Raw genomic sequence first — 12,331 nt, 5'->3', positions numbered from 1 at the left:
GACAATTCCGAACTACTTATTTTACCTACCATTTAACAAGTGCTGGTTCTACGAGGAAGTCAATTGTCACCACATACATATATTATGAAAAGACAGCAAAAGGTTTAAGTTTGTTTTCAAGTGTCCACTCACTCGCACTCATTAAAGTGACGATTGTCTTCCCCCTCATCTAAACATCCGTGACGATAGATGAAATATAGGCAACCAATAAGTTAGACATAAATGGAAATCACTGCCCTTGACTCTTGTCGAACTTCTGGGAACATACATACAACTGGCCCCGATTTCCGAAATCAACTCATCAAACAATACCGGAAATAGTAAAAAAATATTTAAAAAGATTTTTTCGCTGATCTGCGTAATGCTATTCAAAAAGTCGACTTTTAGAATTTTATAGACCTTGACTCTTCAACACTTTTTAATATCAAGTTATTTCGAGTTGTATTTATAAAATTGTGGAAAAAATTGAACCCGAAATTGATATTTTTAAAATTTTCAAAATCCGATTGAAAAAGAAGTCAAAAATACGAAACTCACAAAAAATTCTATAGTGAATTCAATGTTTTCTTTTTTGACACTTAGTAACCCTACGTTTGAAGTGTTTTACTGCTTTTCATTACAACTCTAAAATTCATTATGTAGAGAAAAAAGTAATATTATTATTTTCATACGCTAGAGTGCAGCACTTGATCATGTGATTTGGGCAGAAAGTTTTTCGTAAAACAGTCACCTGTCACTGAAAATAATCTGAAAAGTTTTTGTGAGTTATTTTTACAAACGTAATTAATAAATATTTTTCAAAAAAATATTTGTAACTATTACATTGTGTTGATTTTTGTTTTAATGTGAATTTTGATTGTGGTTTTTCTTGATTTTGCAGATTTTCTTCGAAAAACTTTTACACACACACGAACTGAGCAGAAACAATGGCCACACAATTACGTACCGTTGTGGGAAAAACGTTCGGTTGGCTCTTTGTTGCCGTAAGCATTGTACTCATCTTCTATCATGTCTTCACAGGAAAGGGTGAACGTGTGAGCGTTGGTTGGTTCCTCTCGGCTTCTTCGCCTTACATGTGGGCATGCCTGGGTATCGGTTTGGCAGTGGCCTTGTCTGTCGTAGGTGCTGCCCTCGGTATTCACACTACTGGCACCAGTATTGTAGGTGGTGGTGTTAAGGCTCCCCGTATCAAGACTAAGAATTTAATTTCTGTAATTTTCTGCGAAGCCGTTGCTATTTATGGCCTTATCACTGCTATCGTTCTCTCCGGTTTGTTGGAGTCTTTCAAAATGGAGACGGCACTTTCTAGTCAAACCGTAATGAATAATAATTGGACCGCTGGTTATGTTATGTTCGGTGCTGGTTTGGCTGTTGGTTTAGTCAACTTGTTCTGCGGTATTGCTGTAGGTATTGTAGGCTCTGGTGCTGCTTTAGCTGATGCTGCCAATTCTGCCTTGTTCGTGAAAATTCTTATTGTTGAGATTTTCGGTTCAGCCATTGGTCTTTTCGGCTTGATTGTGGGCATCTATATGACCTCTAAAGTCAAAATGGGTGACAAGGAGTAAATGCTCCCATCTTATAATTATTAGCCGTAAGCGAAAATGTAAGTTTAAACAACAAATCATGTGAACATTCACGTGAATTCATATTTTTTAATAAAAATATATTTGTTTGTTTTCAGCACGATTTTGCAATAATAGACAAGATCACAAGTTCTTTCACCATTCCATCTAATAAGAATTACATTGGAAATACCAAATAAAGTAAATGATAAATATACTTAATAACGCAGTGATATATCTTCAAATACAGAGTGTGTGTGTATGTGGGGACACAGAAATAAGATCCGTAGTAAAACTCTCTTTGCTACAAATGAAATGAAAATAATCATATAATATTATTATTGGCTAATTAAATCGTTCTTTTTATAACTCCTATTTGTTAAATCTTTTGTAAAACTGGGATTGCAAACAAATCAGCATCAATATGTAGCCTCAGTTTTCTATAAGATTTGAATGCCAGCACTTTACATAAAACTATCTTATTATAATTTGTTTTTGTTTTTAGTTAATCTTCCTTTTTGATTACATTGTTAACCTTTGTGTATTATTTTTAAAAGTTTATATTACTATATATATATATATATTATAAAAATTAAAATGATTTATTATATTCATTGTATGCAATTGTATAAAAAGTAATCGATATATAAATAAAATATGTTCTTTTCTTTCAGGGAAAAAATTGTTTTATTTTTTATATTTTTTCTGGGCTAGTGGAAGATTTTATATATAGGAACGTATTATATATCTATCTCCTGATTTTTTTAATTTTTTGTTTACGCCTAAATGACGGCAATAGTTTTTATTAATAACGAATGTGTCAGAAATTACACCAAATACGTTTTTATAGTTTATGCATTTTTCGGTGTTTACATGCATAAAGTTGTTGTGGTCTAAATCATAATCCTTTTTTTGCCTCGATCGTTCTTCGGTTATGTAAAAACCCCAGCTAATAAAACTAAAAAAATTGCTATAGTCATTCAAATTCAGGGATTTAATATATCAAAATCAACAAAAATTATTATTTTAATTTCGTAAATAATTTTGTATCAAACAAATGACCATTCGTTAAAACTGATGATTAAAATGTCACCTTAAAATACAACCCTGTACTTGTAATGGCAACTGCATCCAACTTCACATTATAATGTAGAGAGGAATTTGATTTTGTTTTTAAATCTTAATAAAAAGAACATTTTGTGAAAAATTTAGTTTCTTTGCAATAAAATTTTGAATTAAAACGAAAATAAATGTCTTTTCATTTTCCGCGACGTGTTAAAGACTTACCTAAATTAGAACTAGATTCTGAAGATGAGTTCAACACACCTTGTAAAAAGAAAATTACCAATGAAGATGCACAGAAAAAGTAAAACTCAAAATAATTGAGGTACAAATATGAAAAACTTTTAATATACAATTTCTTTTTAGGCAGAATGAATCTAATAAAGAAAATGCTGAAAAAAACAATTCTGGGTCAACAAATTCGTTTAATAGTTTACGAATGTTGTAAGTTATATGCAAATATTTCTGCTTTATAAAATTGATAACTTTCGATTTTTTTCAGACCCAAAAGAAGAGCCGAGCTTCCCACACTAGAATCAGATTCTGAGGAGGAAGATGTTGCAAAGAAGGACAATCTTAATTGTGCTATACTTAATGATTCTTTTCTGGTAAGCCCTGGGAAAAGTGATAGAGAAGATGCTAGTTCTAAGGAATCATCTGCCATCAAAAGCAATTCCAATAATACTAGCAATGATATTTCGTTGTTGTCCCGTTTTAATGACATGGGCTTAAAGAGTCCCTCAAAAGATAATATACAGCCCGTTAAACAATTACAAGATTTCTATGATAATAACAATGTTAACCAAAAAGACGCAGCAATGGATAAAAATATTCCACCATCGCAAACTAAGAATAACACCACCGCAATAGATAATCAATTTGCTACTCCGCAGATCAGATCGTTTTCAGTTCAGAGACGACCTCGTGATTTGTGTTCAACTCAATCACAAAAAACGAAATCGGCTATTGTCAATGAGTTTCGTACACAAAAAGTGTTATTTCAAACTCCAATGGCCATATCACGGGCTCCAATAATGCAAAACGACAGTATATCGCTTTCCCTATGTGATACTATCAATGAAGGTGGAACACCATCGACGGCAGAAAAAACCCCCCAGTGTACAAATGAAAAACAAACTAAAGATGGAGCTCGATCTAAGAAATCATTAGAAGGTGCCTTCCTTGAAGCTAGCAAAGAACAAAATGAGAAAAGCAATGATACGTCTAGAAACTCTGCAATTACAACGAAAGACAAAACCACTGTGGTAACTATTAACAATGCAAGTTATATTATTATACAAAAATTAGGCTGTGGAGGTTCCAGTTCTGTATATCTGGCTAAAAGAAAAGATACATCTAAAGAATGCGCCTTAAAGGTAACTTATACACTAAATATATTGAAATATTTTGTTTATAAAATTAAAATCATTAATATTGCATAAAAAGGTGGTTGATCTGCAAGGTGATCCTGCTGTTGTAGAAGGATATTTGAACGAAACAAAATTGCTGGCTAAACTTCAAGGAAATGTATGCGTAGTTTCGCTCTACGAGTAGTACGTATCCATTCATATATTTTTGGCTAAAAACTAATTATTGAATACTTTTATCTTTTTGTTGCAGTCAATTATTGCAAAAAGAATCAAAACTTTTTCTAGTGATGGAAAAGGGAGACTCTGATTTACATAAAATTTTACAAAGTTATACCACCAATTTGCCTTTATATGTTCTTACAAACTTCTTATATCAAATGCTACAAGCAGTTAATTATATTCATCAAAATGGTGTGATACATTCGGATCTAAAACCGGCCAACTTTTTAATGGTCAACGGACGTTTAAAACTAATCGATTTTGGTATCGCCAGCAATATAGCCATTGATTCAACTAGCATAATAAAATTTTCACAGGCAGGCACGTTTAATTATATAAGTCCAGAAGCTCTGACGGACACATCCACGGGCAGCAGTCCTATGCGCAGTAATCAACCGAAAATAAAGGTATACATATTGATATACATATATTATAAAATATATGTTTGTAATATTGATTTTTATAGATCTCTACAAAGTCCGACGTCTGGTCACTGGGTTGTATATTATATTTGCTGCTATATCAAAAGACGCCCTTTGGACATATAAAAAATCTTTACACCAAAATATCTGCTATTTGTAGCCCAACACAAACAATTGAATATGGCCCTCTTCCGCCATATTATCCTGCCATGCTGGTTCATGTCATTATCAATTACATTCTATATTTTATGTGCAACAATTCAATAAATAAATAATTTTTTCTATTCTCATTTATAGATGGCGAAAAATTGCTTGCAACACAACCCAAAACAGCGCCCATCATGTGCCGAGTTATTAAAATATCCCTTTAATATGATAATACCGATACAGAATCTGTCATTACCAACAAAATAATTACGATTTAATAAGTTTATAACATAATCATTTAGTGCATTTAACATTTAATTACGTTATAGAATAAACATTTTGCATACATATGATGAAAATATATTTTTAAAATTTGTATTTTAAGATAGATCAATAAGAATATTTCCGTTTCGTTTAATAAAAATAATTGTAATATAGAGGTATGGCTCAAAAATTCCAAAAACATTTCTATTTTGGCTAATGTATTACGATAATGATATAAAAATAAACCAACTGCCAATTAGTTATATCTAACACTAAAAAAATCCTACTGAAAATAAATAATAATACATTAGAGGAAACAAACGCATTTTTTTTTTTTTTTGTAATTTTATGGTTATGTTTAATTTTTATAATATAATCATAATTGCATTATTAATGTATCTTTATTGCATACTACTTTAGCGCTTAATTTTTATACGATGTGTTCCGCATTATAAGATTGGGACAGACATTAAATATCCTAAAAATACAAAGAAGGAAAATGATTAATACAAATTTGATTGAGACTGTGCTGTATTTATACTTACGCCCTGACCATTTGAGTGTTGTAACGCTCTTATTTGTTCATCTTTTGAATGCATAATATTACGCCAATGCTCATCTTGTTCTTCAGCTTGTTTCATCAGGTCGGACAGTGTATTTTCCTGAAAAATGATGTATGAAAATAAACAAATCTGTCTGTAAGTAGTAAGTGGTAAAACATACAGTTTTTCTGGCGAGTTTGGTGAGCTCGTCGATACGAATACGCAGGATAGAATTTTCTTTGAGTAATTCACTGTTATTAGACACAGTGTTCTCTCCGCCTGGGCTAGTACTGACGCTGGAACTGTTACTCCGACTGCCATTAGCCGAGTTGGCATTATTATGAGAGTTTTGTGGAGCGGAAGGGCTTTGTAAGCTGTTGGACTGTGTAGATTTGTGACTACTACTTATTTGCTGCTGTTGCTGTTGTTGTTTAACGTGTGTGGTTAAAACCTGTTCTACCCACTGGTTAAACGATACTGATAGAGCTGTGCCAGCACAAGCTTTAACTGCCTCTGGACACAAACGTTGCAATAAATCCCGCATATGTTTCTGATCCTTGCCTGTTTCAACAAGACCACTACCTAATACAGGTTTGCTAGAAGCAGCCAACAGCTTTTCCTGTTGCTAAAAGAGTAAATAAAATTACACTATGTTTTACACATAATCCACAAGGCATTTTTATCTATTATATATAAAGTGTATACATGCATACATATGTATAAAAAGCGAAATAATTAACCATTTAAGAAAAAAGGACAACAATTTTTTTAAATTCGTCTGTCCAATTGTTAAGTAGTCAATACTACGTTCTTAATTATTTCGCTTACTTTTTAGTTCTGTTTAGAATAAACTGTTGAAATTTGTATGTAGTTTGTCTTTAATACTATAAGTAAATTGATTATCATGCACTTACAACTAAAATTGCATTAGGGCTTTGTTTGCTAACTTTAGCTTCTGCATTTTGCAAAGCCTCAACCAACTTCCAGTTTTTAGTGCGCAAATCCTAAATTAAAACACAACAAGATATTAGTTTTAAAGCAAACAGAAAAAGTTAATAAATAGTAGAGAAGTAGTAGAGTTCATTTAGTTGTAGTTAAATGTGTAGCAATGAAAACTGGAAGAGTTTGGTTTAATACTTATTTTGGAATAATGTGAACAAAAGACAAGACCATTTGTGGTAGTTTAGTTTGGTCGAATCGTAGTTATTTGTCTCGTTTTTAAGCTTGTTAATGTGTGATGGTTACATAAAGTCAGGTTGTACTTACATTATTTTTCTCTTTTTGTTCTTGCAATTGTTGTATTAATTCCTTTTCGCGATTGTTTAACTTCTCTGTTTCTTTCTCAACGTCTTGGAGTTTTTGATTCTTGTTGGAAACATCAGCCTTTAGAGAGTCAATGAGTTTTTGTAAGTCTTCATGTTTTTGCATTTGTTTTACACTCTCCTGCAATTGTTGCTCTTTTTTCTGTACGTCAGCTTTTAGAGAATTAACCAATTTCTGAAGTTCTTGTTGTGTCTCGGCTTGTTTTTCTGTGTTTTGCAATTGTTGAGTTTTCGATGAAACGTCATTTTTGAGAGTTTCGACTATCTTTTGAAGTTCAGCGTGTTCAGCAGCCTGTTTTTTAGAAGCAGTCTCGACCGATGATAATTGTTGTTGAATTTGAGAATTAGTAGTTTGTGATTCTAGAAATTGTTGCTCCTTTTCGGCCAATTGTTTTTTTAGTGTCTCAATAGTTGTCTGTAAGCCTGAGTGCTCCTTACTTTGCTCCTGTGTTTGGTTTGCAATGTTTAATAGTTGTTGTGTTAATTCGGCGTTCTTTGCTTGTAAAGCAGAGATTTCTTGTTGTTTTTCCATCAAACCCTTATTACGCACCATAGTCAACTCATTTTTCATGGTTTCAAATTCAATATTTTTTTGATTGAAATCTGATCTTATCGATTCGAGAGCATTTTGCAAATTACGAATTTCAACCTGAGCATCGTTAAGTTCGTTTTCTAACTGTTTGGCCTTCTCTAACTCGAAAATACGATTATTTGAGACTTGTTCTAATTCGTCACGTTGTTGTTCCAAAGTACGGATCTGTTGAGCTTGATTTTGAATGATTTCGTTCTTCTGTTGGGATTCTTCGACAGCTTGTCTAGAAGCATTTACCATACATGTAAGATCAGCAATGCATTTCTCTTTGAGGGCATTATCGTTTTGCATCATTTGTATCTTGGTCAAGAGTTCCTGCGATCCTGACTGCTTCTCATGCATGAGTTTAGCTTGGAATTGTTGGCGTTCTAGAGACAAATTGTCATTGAGAGTTTTGATTTTCTGCTCCAACAGGGCGATGTCTTGATCTTTAGTCTGAATTTTTTCTACAAACGACTTAATGGTGATACTCATGTTTGCCCTCTCAGTATTAATTTCACTGCGTAACTCACGTAGCTTAGCCTGAATACCTATGGAAGCTTCTTGTTCTTCGGCCAAGGCCTTTTCCTTTTCTTCTAACTGACGCTTTAGCTTTTGGCAAATATCATCTGACCACTCGGAATGCGTAGATGGCATGTCTTGTTGGCGATTCAACAAGTAATCGATCAGAATTTGAATTTCAGAGCGATTCAATTCAGCACGACGGAATAAATTCATTAAAAGTGAAACACCTACAGTGTCCGACTCCGATAGTTTTTCAAGACCAACTACAGCATCCTTTAAATCCTTTTGTTTTTTATTTTGCTGCTTGTTCTTTTGTGTGTTCTTTGGAGAACTTTGACGCACCTTCTCATCCAACTGTTTCATTTCTTTAATAACTACAGGAGCTGCAACCACTTCAGTTGGAGATTGTACATTGTTTTCAACGTTCGTTGCTTGGCGATTATCAGACTTTTTGCCATTTTTATCTTTTTTATTTTGTTGCTGGGACTTCTCTTCCCTCTTTTCAACCTTCTTCAACTCAACGGCATCCTTGGGAACTTTCACATCAAAGTGATTAGATGGTTGAGCAATAGTTATTTCAGCAGCAGCAGCAGTCTCCTTTACAATATTCTGGTCATTTTTATGAATTAAAATACCGGACTTTGCTCCGATTTTCTTATCCTTTTTGCCCTTATTCTGTTTATTAATGTTCTCCTTTTCAGCATTGCTAGAGCGTCTCGAAATCGTTTGATTGTTATAGGTAACAACTTCTGGATCAGGTTCGAACTCAACATGAGTTTTTGACAAACCATGTGGCTCATCATCAACCGAGGCTTGTTCAGAATGCACATCCGAATCCTCCTGCTCAGTTGTTGTGACTTGTTCGCGTTGTCGTTGCTTCTTCTCACGCTTCAGTTCTTTCTTCAATGATTGCTTTTTAGGTTTTTTAAATGAAGCCTTATCTTTGCCATAGATTTTTTCAGTCATAGCCTTCTTTTCAGCCACAATTTCTTCAAAAGTTTTACGACGTAAGAACTTATTGATAAACAGAAGTGAGCCGAGAGAAGCCAAAAATACACAAGCAATTACTATTAAAATGTGTAAATCCATTATTGCATAATTTTTTTAATAAGAATTCAACAAATGTGATCTGAAATAAATAAAACATAAGTTGGGTTAGTACTACGGTTTACAAAGGAAATTTATTGAAATTGAAAAGTGATAAAGCAATATCATATTATTTTCTTGCACAACGTAGCAAATAGATAAGTAACATCAACAGATTTAAAAATAAATTAAAATTTTACTTTTAAAACCGTTTTGATACAAAATTTTGTTACAACCCAATCCGGTCACATTTCCGGTCCTTGAATTAAATATTAAATTTTATATATGCACCTATAAAAAATTTTTTGATTGTATTAAACAGAATAATAAATTACATTTTAACAGAAGTAATAAATTCACTTAAAATGCACTTCTTATCAAGAAATTCACAAAAATTAAATTTCTTATCGAATTAAAAAAAATACGTGTTAAACCTCATAACTCTATATTTTATATTCGTGTTATTGCGATGGAGTATAAAAGGTTTAGCTTAATAAAACTTTAGGAGTCAATAATTATAATAAATATTACAGATATATTATTACGCACATTATTCTAAAATAAACCACCAACAACTTGATGAAACATTTATTAATTTGTAACATTCTCTCATAGTTTTATAGGTGTTCAGTTGTTTTATACCTACATATGTATATTATATAGTTATCTTGTTACCAAAAATTTAAACAATACGATTGATTTATCTTATATTTTAACTTCATATTGTTTTCTAGTATTTTTATCGAATTACATATTAAAAGTGTTGTACAAACTTACACTTTCTGTTACTTTATAGTATTTGAAGTATTATAATATGATACACAACAATTGTGATGACGTGTTAAGATTCTATTTTGTACTCTCGCTCTCTCTTATTCTTGTTTTAAAGATTCTAATTTAGTTGGTCAAACAGTGCTACGAGTATTTTTGTTGTCAATGATCCAACTGCTAAACAATTAATACTATAATGATTTGTTTATGATAAACTTATTGCTATCAACAAAAAAATAAATGAATTTTTAAACAACACCACCACCAGCATATAATACATTTTATATTCAAGAGAGCGCGATAAACGCCGGCCGGCATTAATAATTACAATTAACTAACTATTTTTTGTATATACAAACTCCTGCTACATGACTACTAACAAAATTGTGTATAAAATAATTTGTCAATTATGTTTGAAGAGAAATATTTATTTAAATAGTATTAGTGCTAAAAAAGAAGAAACAATGGATATTTGGAATTCTATTTTTCTTAATTTTTGTAGTTTGCTAAAAACCAAACAAAGAAAGTTGATGCAAATAACATTCAAAACTTGTTTTTAGATACATTCGTCATCTGCAGTTACTTTGTTTAAAGAATACAGGTTTTTTTATTTTTTAGGCATCTTAAAATTTAGTTAACATGTACATGTATAGTAGGTACCTATATACTTTTAATATAAAATAAATGTTATGATTAAAAAAATTGAAGATAACTTTATTTAACGTTTACTTAAATTTTTCTTAATTATGTATACATTTGTTATAGTATTTTTGCAATTGTGTCATAGGTATTTATTTGCTTTTTCTCAATAATTTTGATGACTAATTTTGTCATTGATAAATATTTAATATACTATCTACACATGTATGAATGTACCTACGACGTAGCATATATATTTTGTATTTTGTAATGAAGTTATTTTTTTTTTAAATAATACAAATTTTATCATAAAAATTAAAACTATCTACTTGAAAGATTTTAGAAAAAATTATGAAAGTTATGACCCTTTTGAAGTAAATGAGCGATATGTATATTTATATGTACATACATAAATATTTATTTAATACGCTTTATTTGTAGTATGTACCTTTGTTCCCTTTATTTTCTATTTATTTCGTATTCCTATAAGAAAAAATGACTGACATCAACAAACTTACTTATCATATTTTTATGGTGTATGTACTATGTAGCACTTACACAAGAAAATACTTTTTGCAAGAGTCTGCCACGTTGATAAGTCGTCCCATAGTATAGTCGCCGAACAAACAACTAGTGTATGCTAGTGTACATAATACATACCTACCTACAATACAATGTTTATTCTTCAACAAATAAGTATAATGAGTTTAATTTTCGGCAGAGAAATGCTTAAGTAAAATAACAAGGAAAAAAAAACAAATGCTTGCATCTATAATTTGACTTAAAATCAACATCCTTGAACTTTTCTTTTTAATTCTGACAAAACAGCAACTATTTGAGTATATGTAATTTTATTTGAAACTTGTCGTAAAGAATTACTTGTCTTAAGATTTAAAGGGTTAATAAGGCAACATCCAACCATACGCACACAAATGTATGTACAACATGTATATAATACTTATGTGCAAATGTATATATGTACATACATATATACACATCGGGAAAAGGGCGACGTACGCAAAGTAGTAGTTGCTGGTCTTCCCAACAAAATGAAAAGTCATAAAGCTATAAAACGTCACTAAAAATTTTTCTTTTGCCGTATATATAAAAAATTATTTTCAATTTAATAAATCCTCATTCACACAATGGTTTTTTTCTATTTTTTTGCATTCATTTTTGTTAGCGGCTTAGATTGCGACAGCGACAGACAAATTTAGCAGCGCAGCCTTCACCGCCATTGTTCGTTGCAACCAAAAGAAAAACGTCGGCAAACTACTTGTAAAATAAATATTGAAAAAATTTGCACTTTCTTTTTGCACCGTTGTTTTAAGATTTTTATTTAAACTTCTTAATATGTTATTTTAGAAAAGACTCCATTACTTACAATTCCTGCTTTCAATAAATTACTTTTTTAAAAGAAAAGAAAAATTACAGGAAATTTCTAATAAGTAAAAAATACACAAATTAAACACGGACAAAAAATTTTCACTGACTGCAGAACAAATATTGACTACTGAATATACGGTTACTGAATACTGTCTATTTATTCCGGTATTCAATACCAAAAAAACAACTGCTCAATCGTTTCATAGTTGTTTTTTTATCGTACAAATTAAACTAAAGATGTGTTTTTTTTAACACATAATACTAACAATTATTGTAATTTTTGAAATAAAAACAATTTTATTTCGTTTCAAAAATGTATGTATATATAAGATTTGCTTGATTAATGTTTTTAACAAATATTTTTACTAAAATTGTAAAAACTTTTTTACAATTAATAAAAAAAATGTAGTTTAAATTATCAGTTCTTCTTTTATTCGTGGTAA

General features: G+C 31.1%; 3 protein-coding genes across 5 annotated transcripts; 2 read left to right on the top strand and 1 right to left on the bottom strand.

Moving 5' to 3' along the window:
* Positions 1-607: 607 nt before the first annotated feature.
* On the top strand, positions 608-2,244 carry LOC111690232 (V-type proton ATPase 21 kDa proteolipid subunit). The gene is made up of 3 exons (XM_023452683.2): positions 608-760; positions 881-1,603; positions 1,682-2,244. Exon 2 carries the CDS (start codon positions 927-929, stop codon positions 1,563-1,565), a length of 639 nt encoding a protein of 212 aa, XP_023308451.2. The 5' UTR covers positions 608-760; positions 881-926; the 3' UTR covers positions 1,566-1,603; positions 1,682-2,244.
* Positions 2,245-2,361: 117 nt separating this feature from the next.
* LOC111690242 (dual specificity protein kinase TTK) lies at positions 2,362-5,236 on the top strand. Its single transcript, XM_023452694.2, has 7 exons — positions 2,362-2,928; positions 2,991-3,068; positions 3,127-4,000; positions 4,071-4,177; positions 4,245-4,620; positions 4,680-4,856; positions 4,933-5,236. Exons 1-7 carry the CDS (start codon positions 2,813-2,815, stop codon positions 5,047-5,049), a joined length of 1,845 nt encoding a protein of 614 aa, XP_023308462.2. The 5' UTR covers positions 2,362-2,812; the 3' UTR covers positions 5,050-5,236.
* LOC111690313 (kinectin) lies at positions 4,980-12,039 on the bottom strand. 3 transcript variants are annotated; one of them, XM_023452781.2, is made up of 6 exons: positions 11,887-12,039; positions 6,855-9,135; positions 6,503-6,592; positions 5,770-6,213; positions 5,592-5,708; positions 4,980-5,524 (listed from the first exon to the last, which is right to left on the bottom strand). In XM_023452781.2, exons 2-6 carry the CDS (start codon positions 9,093-9,095, stop codon positions 5,516-5,518), a joined length of 2,901 nt encoding a protein of 966 aa, XP_023308549.2. In that variant the 5' UTR covers positions 9,096-9,135; positions 11,887-12,039; the 3' UTR covers positions 4,980-5,515. The 3 variants fall into 3 exon arrangements, with proteins under 3 accessions (XP_023308549.2, XP_046805023.1, XP_023308550.2); XM_046949067.1 differs by lacking the exon at positions 11,887-12,039 and adding an exon at positions 9,870-9,886; XM_023452782.2 differs by lacking the exon at positions 6,503-6,592.
* Between the last annotated feature and the right edge of the window lie 292 nt (positions 12,040-12,331).

Source organism: Lucilia cuprina, chromosome 4 (assembly GCF_022045245.1).
Source record: "Lucilia cuprina isolate Lc7/37 chromosome 4, ASM2204524v1, whole genome shotgun sequence".
Lineage (NCBI taxonomy): Eukaryota > Metazoa > Arthropoda > Insecta > Diptera > Calliphoridae > Lucilia > Lucilia cuprina.
This window is presented reverse-complemented; position numbering and strand designations above follow the sequence as displayed.